We start from the raw sequence: 17,451 nt of genomic DNA on the forward strand, positions 1-17,451 counted from the left end.
AAGCATACATTTTTGTTCTTTTTTTCTGTTGAACTATACATAAGAGAAAAAGAGGTAATATCGAAAGAAAAACTAAATTGCACAAATCGCTTAAATGTTTCAATAGTTTAGTTCAAATAAAACTTATTTGAAAAAATAAGATAACAAATATTGGTCACCGATGAGTTAGAAAAGATATTTCAATTTTAATGCCAAAAAATGGCATTTTGCACCAAAGTGAGATAATTTAAATCTTTTGCAATGATATGTACATTTTAAAAGTCACCTGGGGCCAAAACAAATTGATCTTTTTGGGTTGATTATTGAACCATATCATAAAGTAACAAATAATAGTGTAAAAACTAAAATTTATAATGAAAAACAAAAATATGTAAAACAAAATCTGAAATTTTGTCCCCTCGAGCCTCCTTAGATCAATCGTTTTATATCGTTTGAAATAAGTCAGACAATAACTTGGTTGGTACTGTAGTTGAATCCTCTAACAGTACAGTAGAATAAGTAAGCCCACATTTATAACGAATATTGTTGAGGTCATGTCGTTTTCCTTACTATTCTAGAATTTGACGTTATAGTAAACGAAAACACAAAGAGGCACTTCAGATAATATATTATAAACTTTTCATTTGAATATTTCATCGTAAAAAAATCGGATAGTCATCGGTGCAATTGAAACATAGTTACATACATTACATTCGTTGAAAGATTCGTAAATCACTTTGTTTCGAATTTGTGCATTGATTAATTGTTACAGCTACTGTATATATATATTGATAACTGCTGGTGACGTACCATATTTTACACAATTTTATGAATTCATACAAAAATGATATGCTACAAATGAAAATCGAGAGATGTATGATTGCCAATGAGACAACTCTGAACAAGAGACCAAATAACACAGACATTAACAACTGTAGGTGACCGTACACCATCAACAATGAGCAAAGCCTATACTGCATAGTCAACTTTAGTCAACATAGTCAAAATTACCCTGTCTTTTATAGCTTAGTAATGAAGTCTTCTAACTGAATATCTATAAATTTTCGAGTTTTTATAAAACAAAATGACGCAAATGCTATCTAACATCTGTGAAAACGTAGTTCTGGCAACATTCTGCTGTATGCTTGTACGCCCTTCCACGGTTAACGATTCAACACACGAATAACAAGCAAAGTGCCTTTTATTAATTAAAAGAATGAACATTACATTCGTTATATCATTGTTCGTTTACAACATGCAAGTTCACAAGGGTTCCAAAAGTTCCCCGATATAATTCTCAGCTAAGGTAAACCCCTCACCGAGAAGAATATCAAGCTCATTATTCTGCTGTTGTTTAAACCTTAGATAGAATTTCACAACGTCTGTTTTCTATATCCTCCTGTTGAAATGTATGTCTCAGTTTGATATCCAGACTTTTTGTAAGCTTTGCAATGGAATGGCTTTTCTCATGTTTGAGTTTCACAAGGATTTGCCCCTCAAATGCAAACGTCCTTGTTTTTACCAATTTTTGTCTACAAAATGCTATTTTGTCTATACTTTATTCGTTTTAGTAGCTAACATTCTATTCAAGGTTGCAAAATAATTAAATGCTTCTATATGCATTTAAAAACCTTGTACGATTTAACTTTCAGCTCAGACAAACCCACTAACCTAGATTATTTTAGATTATAATATAAGAATTATATATTTAGAATATAAAAAAGAAGATGTGGCATGATGGCCAATGAGACAACTGTCCACAAGAGACCAAACAGGCATTTTCAAACTATAGGTCACCGTACGGCCTTCAACAATGAACAAAGCCCATACCGCATAGTCAGCTACAAAAGGCCCCGATATGACAATGTAAAACAATTCTAACGAGAAAACTAGCGGCCTTATTTATATGAAAAAAGAAATGAACGAAAAACAAATGTATAACACATAAACAAACGACAAACACTGAATTACAGGCATACATAAATAATGTGGCGGGGTTGAACATGTCAAACCGATTTAATTACTTTTTTAGTTTAAATCAACAACATAATTTTATATGATCATGGTAAAACAAATGTCCGGGTTTGTCACTATGCAGTTAAACCAATGTCAACGTTCGTTATCTCGTTTGAATTAATTATATATTTGGCTATCAAGTGTTTGTCTAGCTTAGACTACGGTAAGGGATTCGCTCAGTTTGTGACTTATTGTTGTTTATACCGCTTCTTTACAAGAATTCAGAATAAGTTTCTTATTGACAACTATCTTACCTCTTGTTTTATAATTTCATAATACTCAACGTCAATGATTGTGGAATATTTAGCTTCTCATGTTCCTTATCGTATCTAATTTCAGTCTCTTTATTGTATTTAATATCTTCAATCAAGATCAGGAGTGCATAAAATTTAAAGCTTTGAATGAAAATAATGAAATAACAAATCAACGGCATGCATCTGCAAATTTGATTTTTTATATTCATGGTGCCTGTTACAGTGTTTTGTATTATGTTCAAATTAATAAACTCAATAACATTTCCAGTTCTCACTTCTTATGAAAATAACATGGGTAAGTAAATAACAATTTACTAAATCTGAAAGTAGATAGCAATATTCAAATGCATATAGTTTATTTGTTAAACAAACTATTTAATTATTTGGTCTGTTCTTGAAAGTGTTATCTAAAACTTGCTGTGTTTATTAGTAGTTGGTCCTTTTTCTCGGTTGACAGTGCTTTGTATTTAAAAACGAATCTATCTTAACTTACAACTTGTCATTCGATTATAAGGGAATCGATTACCTCAACAATGAAAATGACCGGGAATTTAATAACTGTGCAACATCAAATTTAAACCAATGCTTTATAAGAAACCATGTTTATCTCAATTCCATAGTATACCCTGTCTTGAATAAGGAAGTTAAAGTAAAGTATTTCAGTACTCATATCTATTTTTGTACTGTGGATTAATTATTATTCGTTGGATACCAATATTTCGCGGATTTTGTTGGAACAGGTTAACCACGAAATTGAATGTTCAAATAATAAACATAATTATGTGGGCTTGCATTTGTATGCAGATTTCGGCTTTTTCGGCAAAACTACGAAATGAAATATCAACGAATATGTTTCTACTCAAGTACGTATTACTAAATTACTAATTGCAACACAAGTCTGGAAGAAAAGTATGTTACTATCTTTGAACTGCATACTGAAAATATACATAATTATATTTTACGGAAAGTTGTGTAATTAATAAAAACCGTTTGTAGAAAATTATTGTTTTTTGATAACACAGTTTTGGAGGTCGAGCTGTGTTCTACAAGAATCTATAAAATATTTCGGGATGCTATGAAGAACAAAGTCGCTAAATTCATTCAAGTGTGGACATCACAATATAGCAACTAATTACATAATAATTAATTATGTAATAATGATGTCATATTGAAATTATCACAATTTGAAAGATTAATCTTTGTTCTTTCTTTTGGTACCTCATTTATAATATATAAAGAAGGATTAAATGAATTACATCAGTTTAAAGTTGTCTGATTGGTAGTGAACAAATCTTTGTATTGTGCTACCTTAAACTGGACACTTTGTCAGAATGGGTTAAAACTTTCAGGTCTCTGATAAAACGTCGCATTCACAAGTTGAAAAACTGTGTGAACGATCGACCAAAGTCCGTTTTCAGAGACAAAGAGGCCATGAAATGTCTATCATCTCTTCATGATAAGTATGTTGTTGTTCCTGCGGACAAAGCTTCAAATAATATTGTCTTTGTATGTAAATCATAATACTACGAATGTCTTGTAAAATAATTGGGTATAAAGGAGCACTCAGGTAATCCCACATACAAAGACATAGCATTTGACAAGGATGAGACTTTAACAAACCATAAGTCCTGCATGGCTTCAATAAACATTACATTGAACACCAAATCGGAGGACTTACCTTGTTTGTATTGGATACCAAAGCTTCATAAAATTCCGTACAAACAACGGTATATTGCTGGCTCATCTTCATGTTCCACTAAAGAATTGTCCATTAGATTGACTAAAAATTCTGTCCGCAGTGAAAGAGGCTTTTCAGAAATACTGCGAAACTGTCTACTCGCGTAGTGGTATTAACCATATGTGGATTCTAAAAAAATCTGAAGAACTTCTAGACAATTTTAAATCTCGGTCTTTTTCTGAAATTAGTTCTATCAAAACTTTTGATTTTTCAACCCTGTATATCACCATTCCCCATGTGAAATTAAAAAATCACCTAAAAGAAATAATCCACAATGCCTTTCAACATAAAAATGGTAGCATACGCTATAAATTTATTACTTTGGGATTTCATAAGGCTTATTTCGTTAATAGTGACAAACAAAAAGGAAAAACATGCTACACAGAAGAACAATTCAAGTGGTCAGTATGCTGGAGTTTCTTATCGACAACATATTTGTTGAGTTTGGAGATAGAAGTTGTCGGCATTCCTATGGGAACTAACTGTGCGCCTTTTCTTGCCGACTTCTTCTTATTTTCATATGAATCGGAGTTCCTTCAGACACTTGTCAAAAACAAGAGGATCAAAGAAGCCAGATTATTTAATTTCACTTTCAGATATATTATGATGATGTTTTCAGATTGGGTTCCATTAATATACATGTATCCCCCAGAACTAGAAATAAAAAAAAAAACAACAGACACGGCTTCCTCCGCCTCATTTTTAGACTTATATCTCGAATTTGACTTACACAGTCATCTCAGTACCAGAATCTATGACAAACGAGACGATTTTAATTTTTAAATTATAAATTCCCCCACCTTAGTAGCAATATAACAACTTCACCTGCATATGGGATATATATTTCCCAACTTATTCGATATTCAAGAGCTTGCAGCTCCTACTCAGACTTTGTAAAACGTCATCAGTGTCTGAGTAGAAAGTTGATGAACCAGGGATATGTCAACGAACGTCTCGTCCTTTTTCTAAAAAAAATGTTCATCGGAAGGTACCAAGACCATGTTGATAAATATTCCGTATCCACTTCACAAATAATACATGATGGTCTTGATGTATAGATTCTGCAGACTGATGTTGTTTATCATCTTAACAACGTGTTTTATTGTTCTTTCATTTGTCTTTGTTCTATTATTTATATTACTTTTACTGTTGGATTGTTTTATGTGATATCCGTTTAACGTGGCTCGGTACTTATACATCCCGTCAATGTGTTTGTATTGTCTTTCATTTTTTGGTAGTGTGTTTTGAATATGCGAGTTTTTGTATTTCTTTGTTCTTATAACGTGACTCTGTACTTTAAAAGATCCCGTCAGTATGATATTGTTCTATTTTATGTCATTATGATATATTTCTATTATGAATTACAAAATACGTTGAACCACAAACGTCAAAATTATGCAATCGCATAGTGGAATTAACTATTTGTGGATTCTTATAAATTCTATATAATTTTTGGACTATTTTAAATCTCGGTCTATTTCTGAAATTTATTCTTACATACTTTTGATTTTTTAACCTTGTATGCTAACATTGCCTATCTGAAATTTTAAAATTTTTTGTATGTACATTGAACGACATATATATGTGACGTATAACATTTTCTGACGTCAGACACGCAAATGAATGAATGTGTTTGTAGATATATGTTTTTGTGTTCTATTAAATTGTTCCCTTTTAAAATTGTTAGAAGATGATGACTACTGTACCTATATTTTGACTATTATATTTATTGTGTCTGTTTAGTTAACGCATCATTGTAAATATAACGGAATTTGATGAGACTGTCATCAATGTGAGAGGGTTAGCGCTATAAAACCAGGTTTAATCCACAATTTTCTACATTTGAAAATGCCTGTACCAAGTCGGGAATATGACAGTTCTTGTCCATTCGTTTTTAATGCGTTTTGTTGTTTGATTTTGCCATGTGATTATGGACTTTCCGAATTGATTTTCCTCTAAGTTCAGGATTTTTGTGATGTTACTTTTTAATAAAGCTTTACCTGAAACACTGAATCCACTTTTCACTTTAATTGCTAACCGGATGTGTTCTGATTTATATTTTAGTCGGTGCCAACGGAGTATTTATTCACCAACTGTGATAAGCTTTGAACTAGCTATAAGAACTCAGTGTCTTTTTGTTATTTGAGTATATACTTTGATCTTTTTTAGTCGGGCTCTTTCCAACTAAGTTTTACAATTTGTTCTTATGTTGTTTGTTATTTCAAAACTGTTCCTGATTATGGGAGGTCTGAGTGCTTGCAAATATGGTTTACCCTGTTCACTATCAATATGATTATCATAAGGCAATGGTCCTTTATTACTTGGTGAGTATTGTTTGCTGTCATATATGTTTTTTGTTTTCAAATTATTGTTTTAACATTAATACGGTCTTTGATTTTCTCGTTTTACTTTTTTTTATTCGTTTTTCTCATCTTCTTATGTTTTAAAGTTGAGATTTTACAATAGTTATTGTTTCACTGGTAAGTGATCAAACATACTACCAAAAGATCACTGATGTAGTTTAGTGGACCTTAAAAGCTTAACATTTATGTTCTTTTGGCAAGAGGTGTATTGGTGTATTTATTTAAAATATGTTTTTAGTTTCATTCAAATGAGTTGAATACAGGTCAGCATTTCTTTAATGGCTAGGATTGGCAGTTTTCCTAACGAAGGTCAGCGGTTTTCTCTGAGCAATCCGGCTACCGCAACCAATAAAAACTGGTCGTACCGAACTTTTACAAAAACGGTGCTTAAAAGTGGCGTTTAAACACAAAAAATCAAAAAAATCAATCAATTATAAGGCGCTGTTGTTAATTTAATACTTCCTGCAGGGAGTGATCCCATCAATGCATTCAATAGTGCTTATCTCATTTTCAACATCCAACATTTGGCCATTTTAGTACAAATACTATTTATATATTAAAGCTCTCTAGGTAAACTAAAAATCGTTTTGACAAAGCTTCCCTGAAAGTAGTCTTATGAGCCGATTGGAATATGTCACTCTTTCTTTATTTGAAAGTGCAATAAATTGGAATACACGTATTTCACTAACGTTCAAAATTTGAATATCGATAACGATTATACAAATAAAACTAAACAAACAAAAACTGATGGAAACCTAAAAATGGTGCGACAATAAATATGCACATGTGTACAAAATTTGTTAATCAAATGCCTTCAAACAATAGATTTTGATCTGCCATTTATTTTTAAACGTTCTTTATTCATGACATAGGGCATATAATAAAAGTATTTGGTTGTGTCGTCAATGTTTGCTGAATGGTCTACTTGGTATGCAATTATTTCTTTTGACATCTCTTATAAGCGCATTTATAACCATTACAACAGTCGTTGTTTCCTTTACATGTCCTTCCACGACATTGCTTGCAGGATCCGTAAATACAGCCCCAATTATTACAGCATTGACGGTTGTTTCTACATGATCGGTTACAAATTTGAGGCCTGCATCTTCCTTTAACACAGTTGAAGTTATTACAACATTTCTTATACTGGCAGTTATCTCCATTGCTCCCGCATGGTGCCGCTCTTTTCACAAGGCTATAAAAGACAAGTATGCGAATATGTATTAGATACAAAATATATATTACCGTAAAATTCCTTACATAAACGAAGCCATTCGTATTCGTCACTTGGGATTTTTTGCTATGTATTTCATATAAAACTATGTTGGGTCATTGTTGGTTCGATTCTACTTAAATTGGCACGAATAGAACGTGTAGAAGCAGAATAATCACAATATAAAAAAAAGATGTGGTATGATTGCCAATGAAAGAACTCTCCACAAGAGACCAACTGACACAAAAATTAACAACTATCGGTCAACTTACGGCTTCCAACAATAAGTAAAGTTCATACCGCAGTCAGCTACTTAGTATATAAAGCCCCGAATGGCAAAGGAAATCAATTCAATCGGGAAAACTTACAATCTACATTATGTACAAAAAATGAACGAAAAACAAATTTGTTATACATCAATAGATGACAACCACTGAATTACAAGTTCCTGACTTTAGACAGGCACATCATACAGAGTGTTGCGGGGTTACACATGTTAGCGGAATCTCAACCCTCCCCTATTCTGAAACAGTGCTGTAACAGTACAACATAAAAACGAACTATAAACAGTTGGAAATGTTTTGCTCATTGTTGAAACCGTACGGTGACCTATAGTTGTTAATTTCTGTGTCATTTGGTCTCTTGTGGACAGTTGTCTCATTGGTAATCATACCACATTTCCTTTTTATATTAACTCAGTAGAAGGATAGAAATAGAAAATCATATAACTAAAACACAGAGTGTTGTTCGCTACATGTATAGTCTTGTTGTGCATTTTTATTTCTTTATGTGATAAAGTAAAAATTATGTTTCTGTTCCGAAACTGGTTAACCAAATTAAATTGTATTTAAAAGACAAAAGTGTGAACAAATAAAAGAAAAATTAATCAGACAATCCCGCGTCTTTTAAAGGCTTGTTTGTAAAAATCCAACTACTGAATACGTTGAAAATAAAAACAAAATTATTAAGATCGTTTATGAAATGTATATTAAAAAATGCAGGGGACGAATACTTTTGGTCATACATGTACATTATGTTATAAGTATAAATGTTGGTATAGACAACATATTTTACATTTGTACAAGCACTGATAAGGTTTATTAACGTAAATGATATTTATCATAATTATACTGATTTTAGATTTTTCTCGTGCTAGAATTTTAGAATTACTATTTATTATTATACATGAGGTAGCGTTTTTCAATTAAGAATTCATGTTTTATTAGTTAAACACACTCTCACAAAAGCTCAAGTTAGATGACATAACTATTATATATTTATATTTCCAAAAGTCTATCATTAGACGTACATGTATCTTCAAATATTATATTTTGAAATTAACTTATAACAAAATTCTGTTAGGTAGTTATTTAGCGCATCGGTCTACAAACACAAAGGTTCCTGGTTCGATCTCCGTTCCGGAGAGACAATTTGAGGGATTGAATTTTCGACTATCCCTTGACACCATTAGCGAGTATGTTATTGAGATGTCCGATGGAAGTTGACAATAAATGGCTGACCCGTGTTAAGCGGGTGCAATATATCTTGCACATAAAAGGCACCCTTATAGTTTCGAAAAAAAAACAGGTTGATGCAGCTTGCAGGGTGGAAAGGGTTTAATATAATTTGTAATATCTTGTGTCCCAATCCACTATAAATACATATGTTAAACCTAAATGAATATGTTTAAACTACAACGTTTTTGTATTCAAACTTGTTAAAATTGAAAACAATTAAAAAAAAATGCAGTTCATAGATTCCAATTCAAACTTACTTGTGGGTCAGTTCATTTTCCTCCACCATTTCGTCATTTGCCATGTTCACTGGAAGTAAAGTAATTTTCATGTGTCAGTATCGTGACTTGTATTTATTTTTACAATATACAGCTAAGAAATGGTGAAAGCGAACAGACTCTCCGCTTTAATGATTTGTTCACTATTCAAATATTTTTTATCGGTTATATAACATTTAATTTTTAATTTCCTTTATTTTTCTAAATACTCAGGAATGGGTTACCTTAGCAGAATTTGGCAAATCTTTAAGAAAGTTTGGTCCTCAGTGCTCTTCAACTTCGTTCTTCATTTGGCCTATTTATTTATTTATTTTTTATCGAGCGTTGCTGATGAGTCTTTTGTAGAAGAAACGCGCGTCAGCCGCATATACACAATTTCAAATTCTGCTTGCTATGATGAGTTTACTTACATCGCTGATGAACACTGCACCAATACATATAAACAATTAAGTCCATTCAAACGACCAAATGTACATTGCAACATGTATACTGGAATTTTATAAAATGTGGGATGTACTACAATAAGATAGAATCTCTATGACAAAATAAGACAACCGTTTGATACATGTAAAAAAGACACACAAAAAAAGTATTGTAGTTATCGAACATATTTTTTAAACATTTCATCAAATAATGTTCTTGTCATATTTTACCTTCAATAAACACTAACAACAAACAGGCGACTAAACAAACCGTAACCTTCATCCTTCTTTTTTTCTATGCAAGACACTACAAAACAATAGTAATTTCTTAGATACATGTAATCTGTGTTTCATAATCATAGTTTGATTTAAAGAATCATTGGTTTCACTTTTTTCAATGAAGATGACGATTCAAAAGTAGATGTCTGCATTGATAATTTTGTTTAATTGATTTGTTAGCCTATATATCGTTTTTTATAAATTATAACTGCCAGAAAATGATCGAAGTAAACCACTGCCGTGAGGTCAGCTTATATAAAAGTCGATTAAGTTGAATAGTACCAATGATATAAAGTATAAGTGGTTTAAAAGCCCGCTTTTTGGCTCAGGCAAATAAGATTTTGATGAACCATATAACGTAGTATTTATTGTGATATTTTCTAAAAATATACTAGAAATGAGATACAGGTTGTGACGAAAAATATCGTTTTTTATGGATTATTCAGGGTAAAAAACACCTAATTTTGGACTTACAGCCTGAATTGAATTGTAAAATATAATACGACAATATTACTTTCAGAAAAATCTTAATGAATTTCAAGAGAAAAGATAGGGTCACTACACATTTTTTTTTTTTGATAAAATATAAAATAGCAATTTATTTTTCTAAAATTTCCATAATTTGTCTGCATTCCTCATAAAATTTTGATCATTAGATTGAAAAGCGGAGTTAAGGTTCTCTGGTTTTTTTTTTTTTTTTGGTAATCCATGATGGCGAAAGACACCCATACTTCCTTAACAGTATACGGTATATGTAAAGATCTACCATTGACTTAAGGACAAAGTGAGGTACACAATTTATACATATGAAACATTATTGTTTGATAATTTGTTATTGTTAATTAAGGGAAGACAGAAATATGTAAATGCAACAGTCTTTCTTTTTATCACATGCAATTGTACCTATGCAGATTTAGTCAAACTATTATAAATAAACCCAAAAATAATTAAAAAGGTCATGGATCATGTGATCCAATTTCCTCTCGCCGTTTATCATCTTGTTATGAATAGTTTTGGTGGGAAATAAATGTGACCGTTTTCCGCATAATATATAAAAGAAATTATCAGACAGGTATTAACTGGTTTAGATCCATACAGAATTAGAAAAACACATGATATCATAAATACAGTGTGATGTTAAAAATGTTAAATGTCATGTAAATGGCAAATCCCCTAACCTAGAAAATAAGATATAATTAAAGACTATTTTACGTCAGATTTTAACTAAACAAAAAGGCTTTGATATTGTGTATTTTTTCATTTAATTTTTTATTGTATTAATGGGAATGGTGCGTACTCGATAAAAAAAAGTAATACAAGCATATAATACGCGTTTAAAAAAAGATGAAATTCACAAAAAACTCCAAGGTGCTACATGTTATGCACATTTTTTTTCAGCAAATAAATTATACATTTTTTTTTCTTTTGAAGGGATGATACAATAATTGTTCTACACAAGAGATTAATTAAATCAATAAACATGATAAAAGTACTGTATGATTGCCAATGAGACAACCGCCTACAAGAGACCAAAATGGCACAGAAAATAATAACTAAATGGTCACCGTACGGCCTTCACCAATGAGCAAAGCCCATAACGATTAGTCAGCTATAAAAATTGGAAATGACAATGTAAACCAACATATTTGTAAAATACTTTAGTTCGCGTTTAGCCTATTCAAATCCATTACATGTACGCGACGATTTAATGTCGCCATTTGTAAACTACATGATGTAGTTAAAACAATTAAAGATTTTTTTACGTATTCGTGGTGATTAATTTTTGCGTTAATAATTCACTCGCAAAAGTCGCGACAATTAATCGCTCGCCGAAAATAAATAGTCTTTTTTTGTATACCACTGTTCAATAGTGACTAATCTGTTAAGCGAAACAAATCGAGGTCACACACCAAAAGCGAGAAAACACATCAACTATTAGAAGAAAACAATCAAAATCACAAAATAAAAAAAAAGAAGATTGACAATTGACAAGCTGTCATGAACCTACACCAATACATAAATACGTTCAAGGTACCTTCTACCTCTCGTGATTTTTCCAGTGGCGAATATAACGTTTTGTTGAGATATTTTCAATTGCATTAAACAATGGCTAAAACATAAAGTTGAAATGTGTATCCCGATGTGCTTTGATACTAGTATTTAAATAAACAGACACACGTCTTTTTGGCAATGTGCACACTATACATGTCTTACATCGTCTTTGCAATGATAAAGTCAATGTGAACATCTTAATCGAATATGAAAACACGGACGCAATTAATCCTATTCGATTAAAATGATGAATCTTATTTGAAAACTAATAGTGCTTCTCGTTTGAATTGTTTTACATTGTCTTATCGGGTCCTTTTATAACTGACTATGCGGTATGGGCTTTGCTCATTGTTGAAGGCCGTACGGTGACCTATAGTGGTTAATGTTATGTGATTTTTTTCTGTTATCAACCCCATATTGCTATTGATTTAATGTCTTATGATCTGTTCATATTATATTGCTGGTGATGAATTGATCGATATCGTTGATGTAAAATGAAACTTCATGCACTATAAGTCCGGTTTGTTCGGTACTTCTTTGTTGTTTTTTTTTTATTTGATAGACTTTTTTTGAAAGGTGGATATTGAACTTATGTTTTACTGTGTGTTTAACTGTGTGTTTGTTTAGTCCACAGTGGCTACATGTAATATGAGAGAGTTAAGATATCACAAAACATGTATAAACCGCCGCATTTTGTGTGTCTGTCCCAAATCAGGAACGCCAATCGAGTGAATAGTGTGTGTTTTTTTCTTTCTATTTTGGTTAATTTGTATGCTTCAGAGTGAAGCGTTGGGTTTAGTTTACTCAAGTAGTAAATAGTTTTGTTTGGTCGCCAGCTAAAGCCAACTTCTGGGTGCGAGATAGTTTGGTATTGCGCGTTGAAGACCAATTGGTGGCCATATGCAGTTTTCTGCTCTTTGACACATTTTCCATTTCCATTCTCTATCCAATACATTAAAGGCATCAGTATTATGGTTTAGAATTAGCAAATTTAGGGAATCGAATTAGTGCAGAATGAGGCAAACATGAACGAAACACCAATACGACAAAAGACGCAAAGGACAGGCTATACAAATCTCACAAGATTCAAGAAGTTTCATTCTGCTAATCATCTGTTTAAAATGGAGACAATTTAACATTTGATATCGATTCTTGACAGAAAAAGGCTTATTACAGTAACTAACATGTGCATCTGTATAAAATAAACATTGATATATGTGTCACTATGATTAATTCCAGTTGAAGTCATTGCATGATTAACGTTTGATAAAAGTTTTGTTATTTTTTAAAGCACATTTTAAAACTCTAATATCCTTGCATATAAATGTACCAGAGAATATGTTAGGAGTTTGTTATGGTCTATGTATACATTGAAAAGCCAAAACATGTGCGTTCCTCTCTTTTTCTCGAAAAAGGTACTCGAGACCAAACACGCGTAATTTTGTCAAATGTTTTTGGAGTATCAAAAACGAAATAAAAAATCCATGTATACATGACAATCATATCGTTCATAACGGAAGCTAAAAACTATTTACAACTTAACCAACCTCAGGCAAAATTGACTTTTTTCATTTACCATCCCTAACATCACACGTACTCTAACTTGAACATACGTAATTTGTTCTTCTGTGGAGAGTTTTCTCATTTGAAATCGTACCACATCTTCTTATTTTTATAATTTAAGATAAATATTCAAAATTGTTTTTGTTATCAGTTTATTTATTACACAAGTCCTATATTTGTGGTCAATATTTTGTTTCATATCTGTGTTGATTGCTAGAACTTGTAAATAATGGACGGGTCCACTATCTAGCCTTTTCTTCGAACACATCTTCTGTATGAGCACCTATAGCCAGAACAGCACTGATAGCTGGTAACGCATCTTCTATTATAACATGGAGCTCTTTTTACACGACTGAAATACACAGCACTTATAATGTATATTTTATAATAAAAAAAACGAAACATACATGTATTATCATATATTTCATGTAATGGTTAAATCGATTTATATCTGAATATTCGTTGGAAAAACAATTTGAATATGGAGTCCATATAGCCCAATGTGTAAATCTTAATAAGTTAAACCTTACCACGTGATCATCTGCACGTCTTTAAAAAGTCAAAAAAACACTGTCTTTATATTAATTAAATATATATGTGTGTGTTCTTAGATAAAACTTGTACGTTGCTTATTCTTCTTCTCTACTTTTGTCAAACTTTTCTGGACTCGATTATGTCATTCCGACAAAGTCCAGAGATAAAGCGGGTTGCGAACGTTTGTTAACTAAAGTATTGCTTTCGTACTGTGGTATTTAGTTTTTGTTTTTGTTACACATGCAAATTTCATTTACAACAATTTCACGTGAATTTATATTCATGTGAATCTCACGTGAAATTCACATGAATTTCACCTCAAACGAGCTTATACGTGAAACTCACGTGAAATCAGTTTTTGTAAGGTTCACGCGAATCTCATGTGAAACTCATGTGAATCTCACATAAAAATCACGTAAATGTTTTTATGTGAAATTCACATGAACTTTGAAAATAGAGTATTTCAAATAACATCTCAATTTTCAAATTTAATTAAGATCATGAAAAATATCAATTTTAAAATTATTATTTCTCATCAAATTCATGTTAATCTCAATTCATGTGAAATTCACATTAAAATTTTCACGTGAGTTTCATGTATAAGCTCGATTGAGGTGAATCTCACGTGAAATTTATTATGTGAATTTCATGTAAGATTCATGTGAAATTCATGTGAGCAAATTTTGCCTGTGTACCGGATTTTGACTAACAAACATGATGGGTGTCTATTCCATGATTCTTACATGTCTGGATTTTTTAAAATTATACAGTGTTACAGTTCTTAATCTATAGTCTTAATTGGTTTTGTGCAACAAACAATACAATATCAATATACATCAGCGTTGCATTTATAACTATCTACGTCCAAAAGTGTTAATTGTTATTGTCGTGTTAGCTTTTATTTGTGAAGATTTGAGACTTTTCCATGTCATAGAAATATACTTTAATCTATAATACAGTCAGTGGTCCTTTATACTTTTATATTCTCACTTAACTGTTGAAAAAGATTTTAATAATTTCATTTGATTGATTCTAATAATGAAAACATTCACATGTGGTAAACTCAACTTACTCATGAGTAAGTTCATTGTCTTCCATCATTTCGTCATTTGCCATGCTGACTACAAGTGAAAATATTGTTTATACTATCATATCGTGACCAGGTATGCATGTTGCATCATGCAAATACAAAAATCTGAAAGATGTCAGTTAGGTTACGGGAAAACCATATTTTTGGATTCCACATTTAAATTTGATTACGTTTCAGGATAAATTTATAGAACGAAATAATTCTAAAACAGTTCATTACAAATTTAAAAAAAACTAACAGAATTAAACAGCCATTGATATGTAAATAGGGCCGAAGAAGTTGGTGAAGTTAAAAAGCAGGTCTGTAATTTCATTTCCTTAATTCGCCTCCTAAATATTTCACAATAAAGAAGAACTGTAAATGTCAATGTTCAAATATCTATAAAAGTATAAAAGTATATGTAGATTTCAAGACAATAAGACAGCAATGAAAATCATTACTTAAGCAATCTTTTCATTAACGTATTGTCTCCAACAGGAACGTGTTAAGTACAAAGAATTTAAGAAAATAGACATAATTATTAAACAGCATAATTCTTAGGTAGTTGGAAATATCTCAGTTACAAGTTGTTCTAGTGTTGTTATCGTTTAACTGTGACAACAAAACAGATGCCTTTTTACACAAACATTGTATTTCAGTCAGTTGATTTGTAGAAGAAGATTCCTTACGTTTTGTTAAAATATATTGTTTCTGTGGGTCTGGATACCTCGAAAGAAAACATTGTTTAAAAATATTGATTTAACGTCCATGTTAAAAGCAACTCTTATGTGTTCTTACCTCCAACAGACATTAATAACATACAGGCTACCAAACAAACAAAAACCTTCATTCTTCTGAATTATGTTTCTGCTAGACACTACAATGCATATACAAATAATTCATAGTATTTTGTATGATAACATTACATTAGTACCAAGCAATGGTAATAGTAAAAACTTAGTATGCATGGATTTAGATAAATCTTTTTACGTATCGGGCTTTGTGTTCTACAGTGCAACTTCGTAGCGACATAGGAAATAAATAATTTCAATGTTTCCTTAAATTATGTTTGTCTATTTGCGACAAAACTTCGATTTAATTTTTTTCTGTCAAATTGAAAATATTTGGTTCAAGAGAGTTCTTACTGTCATGAGATTATATGAAACTCTACAAAAAAATATGTCTACCACACAATCTTTATCAGAGTAAAACGAATACAAGCGGATTTAAAATTCGATCGCATGTCAGTTTATGTTAACATAAGACAGATTTATTGTACAGTCTTTAACCAATATAACATGTATAAGTTGCCGCGATATCAATTAACCTGAATACGAATTGTTTACAGTAGCCTCAGAATGAGCTTTTATAACTGACAATTTATGAAACGTGTCACGTGTTTGAAATAATTTAATATAGACATAAAATGCTTAAAATTTTGAAACTAATGCCGACATCATCACATGTGTAAAACTATGCATCACATTTTACTTGAAGTTATTCTTCATGCAAATATAAGAATAATGTTGTTACGTAGCAGAATTTGCTTTAAGCGTATATTCTGCTGTTTGTTTAAAAAAAATTATTGATTTCTATTCTTAATATAAAAGATTTACATTTAATACCATAAAATTGTATGTAACTGAAAATGTACTTACATAGGCAAATGCAATAGTTCTCGTATGAAAGTTTGATAAATAAATCGCTTTTGTGTTGCAGCTTTTATACAACACTGTGACGCCATTGACAGCTCACATCTGCTCAAAAACATATTATTTATCCTTCTTTGCGGTTGGATGTCCTTTAACGATAATTAACTACACGAATTAACTTACTTTTAACCAATTGAAAATACGAAAATTGTTTTGTTTTTTACTATTTGTTTACTAAATATAGTTAGAATAATAAAAACATCCTTTCGTAACATGTAGAGATACTGCTAAAAATTAATAAATTAATGAGGAGATCAGAAATACAAGCACTTTGCAAAATTTGCACACTGGTTCTTTATGAATTAATGGCCGTGCTAATATGAATAGTTATAGACATTCTTATGTTCTATTTATTAATACTTGTCACTGCATCTAGCTTCTCATCATTTTTCTTTGTTTTTTTTTTAAACAAGTACTAGGTAGTTTCAAATTCCCTTACGTTGCTTGACAATATAGTTTAGAGAT

The 17,451-nt window shown here is 31.2% G+C and overlaps 1 protein-coding gene across 1 annotated transcript; it reads right to left on the reverse strand.

Moving 5' to 3' along the window:
- Positions 1–13,806: 13,806 nt before the first annotated feature.
- On the reverse strand, positions 13,807–17,019 carry LOC143083400 (uncharacterized). The gene is made up of 4 exons (XM_076259652.1): positions 16,933–17,019; positions 16,073–16,151; positions 15,278–15,326; positions 13,807–14,023 (listed from the first exon to the last, which is right to left on the reverse strand). The coding sequence occupies exons 2-4, from the start codon at positions 16,122–16,124 to the stop codon at positions 13,918–13,920; spliced, it is 207 nt and encodes a 68-aa protein (XP_076115767.1). The 5' UTR covers positions 16,125–16,151; positions 16,933–17,019; the 3' UTR covers positions 13,807–13,917.
- Between the last annotated feature and the right edge of the window lie 432 nt (positions 17,020–17,451).

This window comes from Mytilus galloprovincialis, chromosome 7 (assembly GCF_965363235.1).
Source record: "Mytilus galloprovincialis chromosome 7, xbMytGall1.hap1.1, whole genome shotgun sequence".
Classification (NCBI taxonomy): Eukaryota; Metazoa; Mollusca; class Bivalvia; order Mytilida; family Mytilidae; genus Mytilus; species Mytilus galloprovincialis.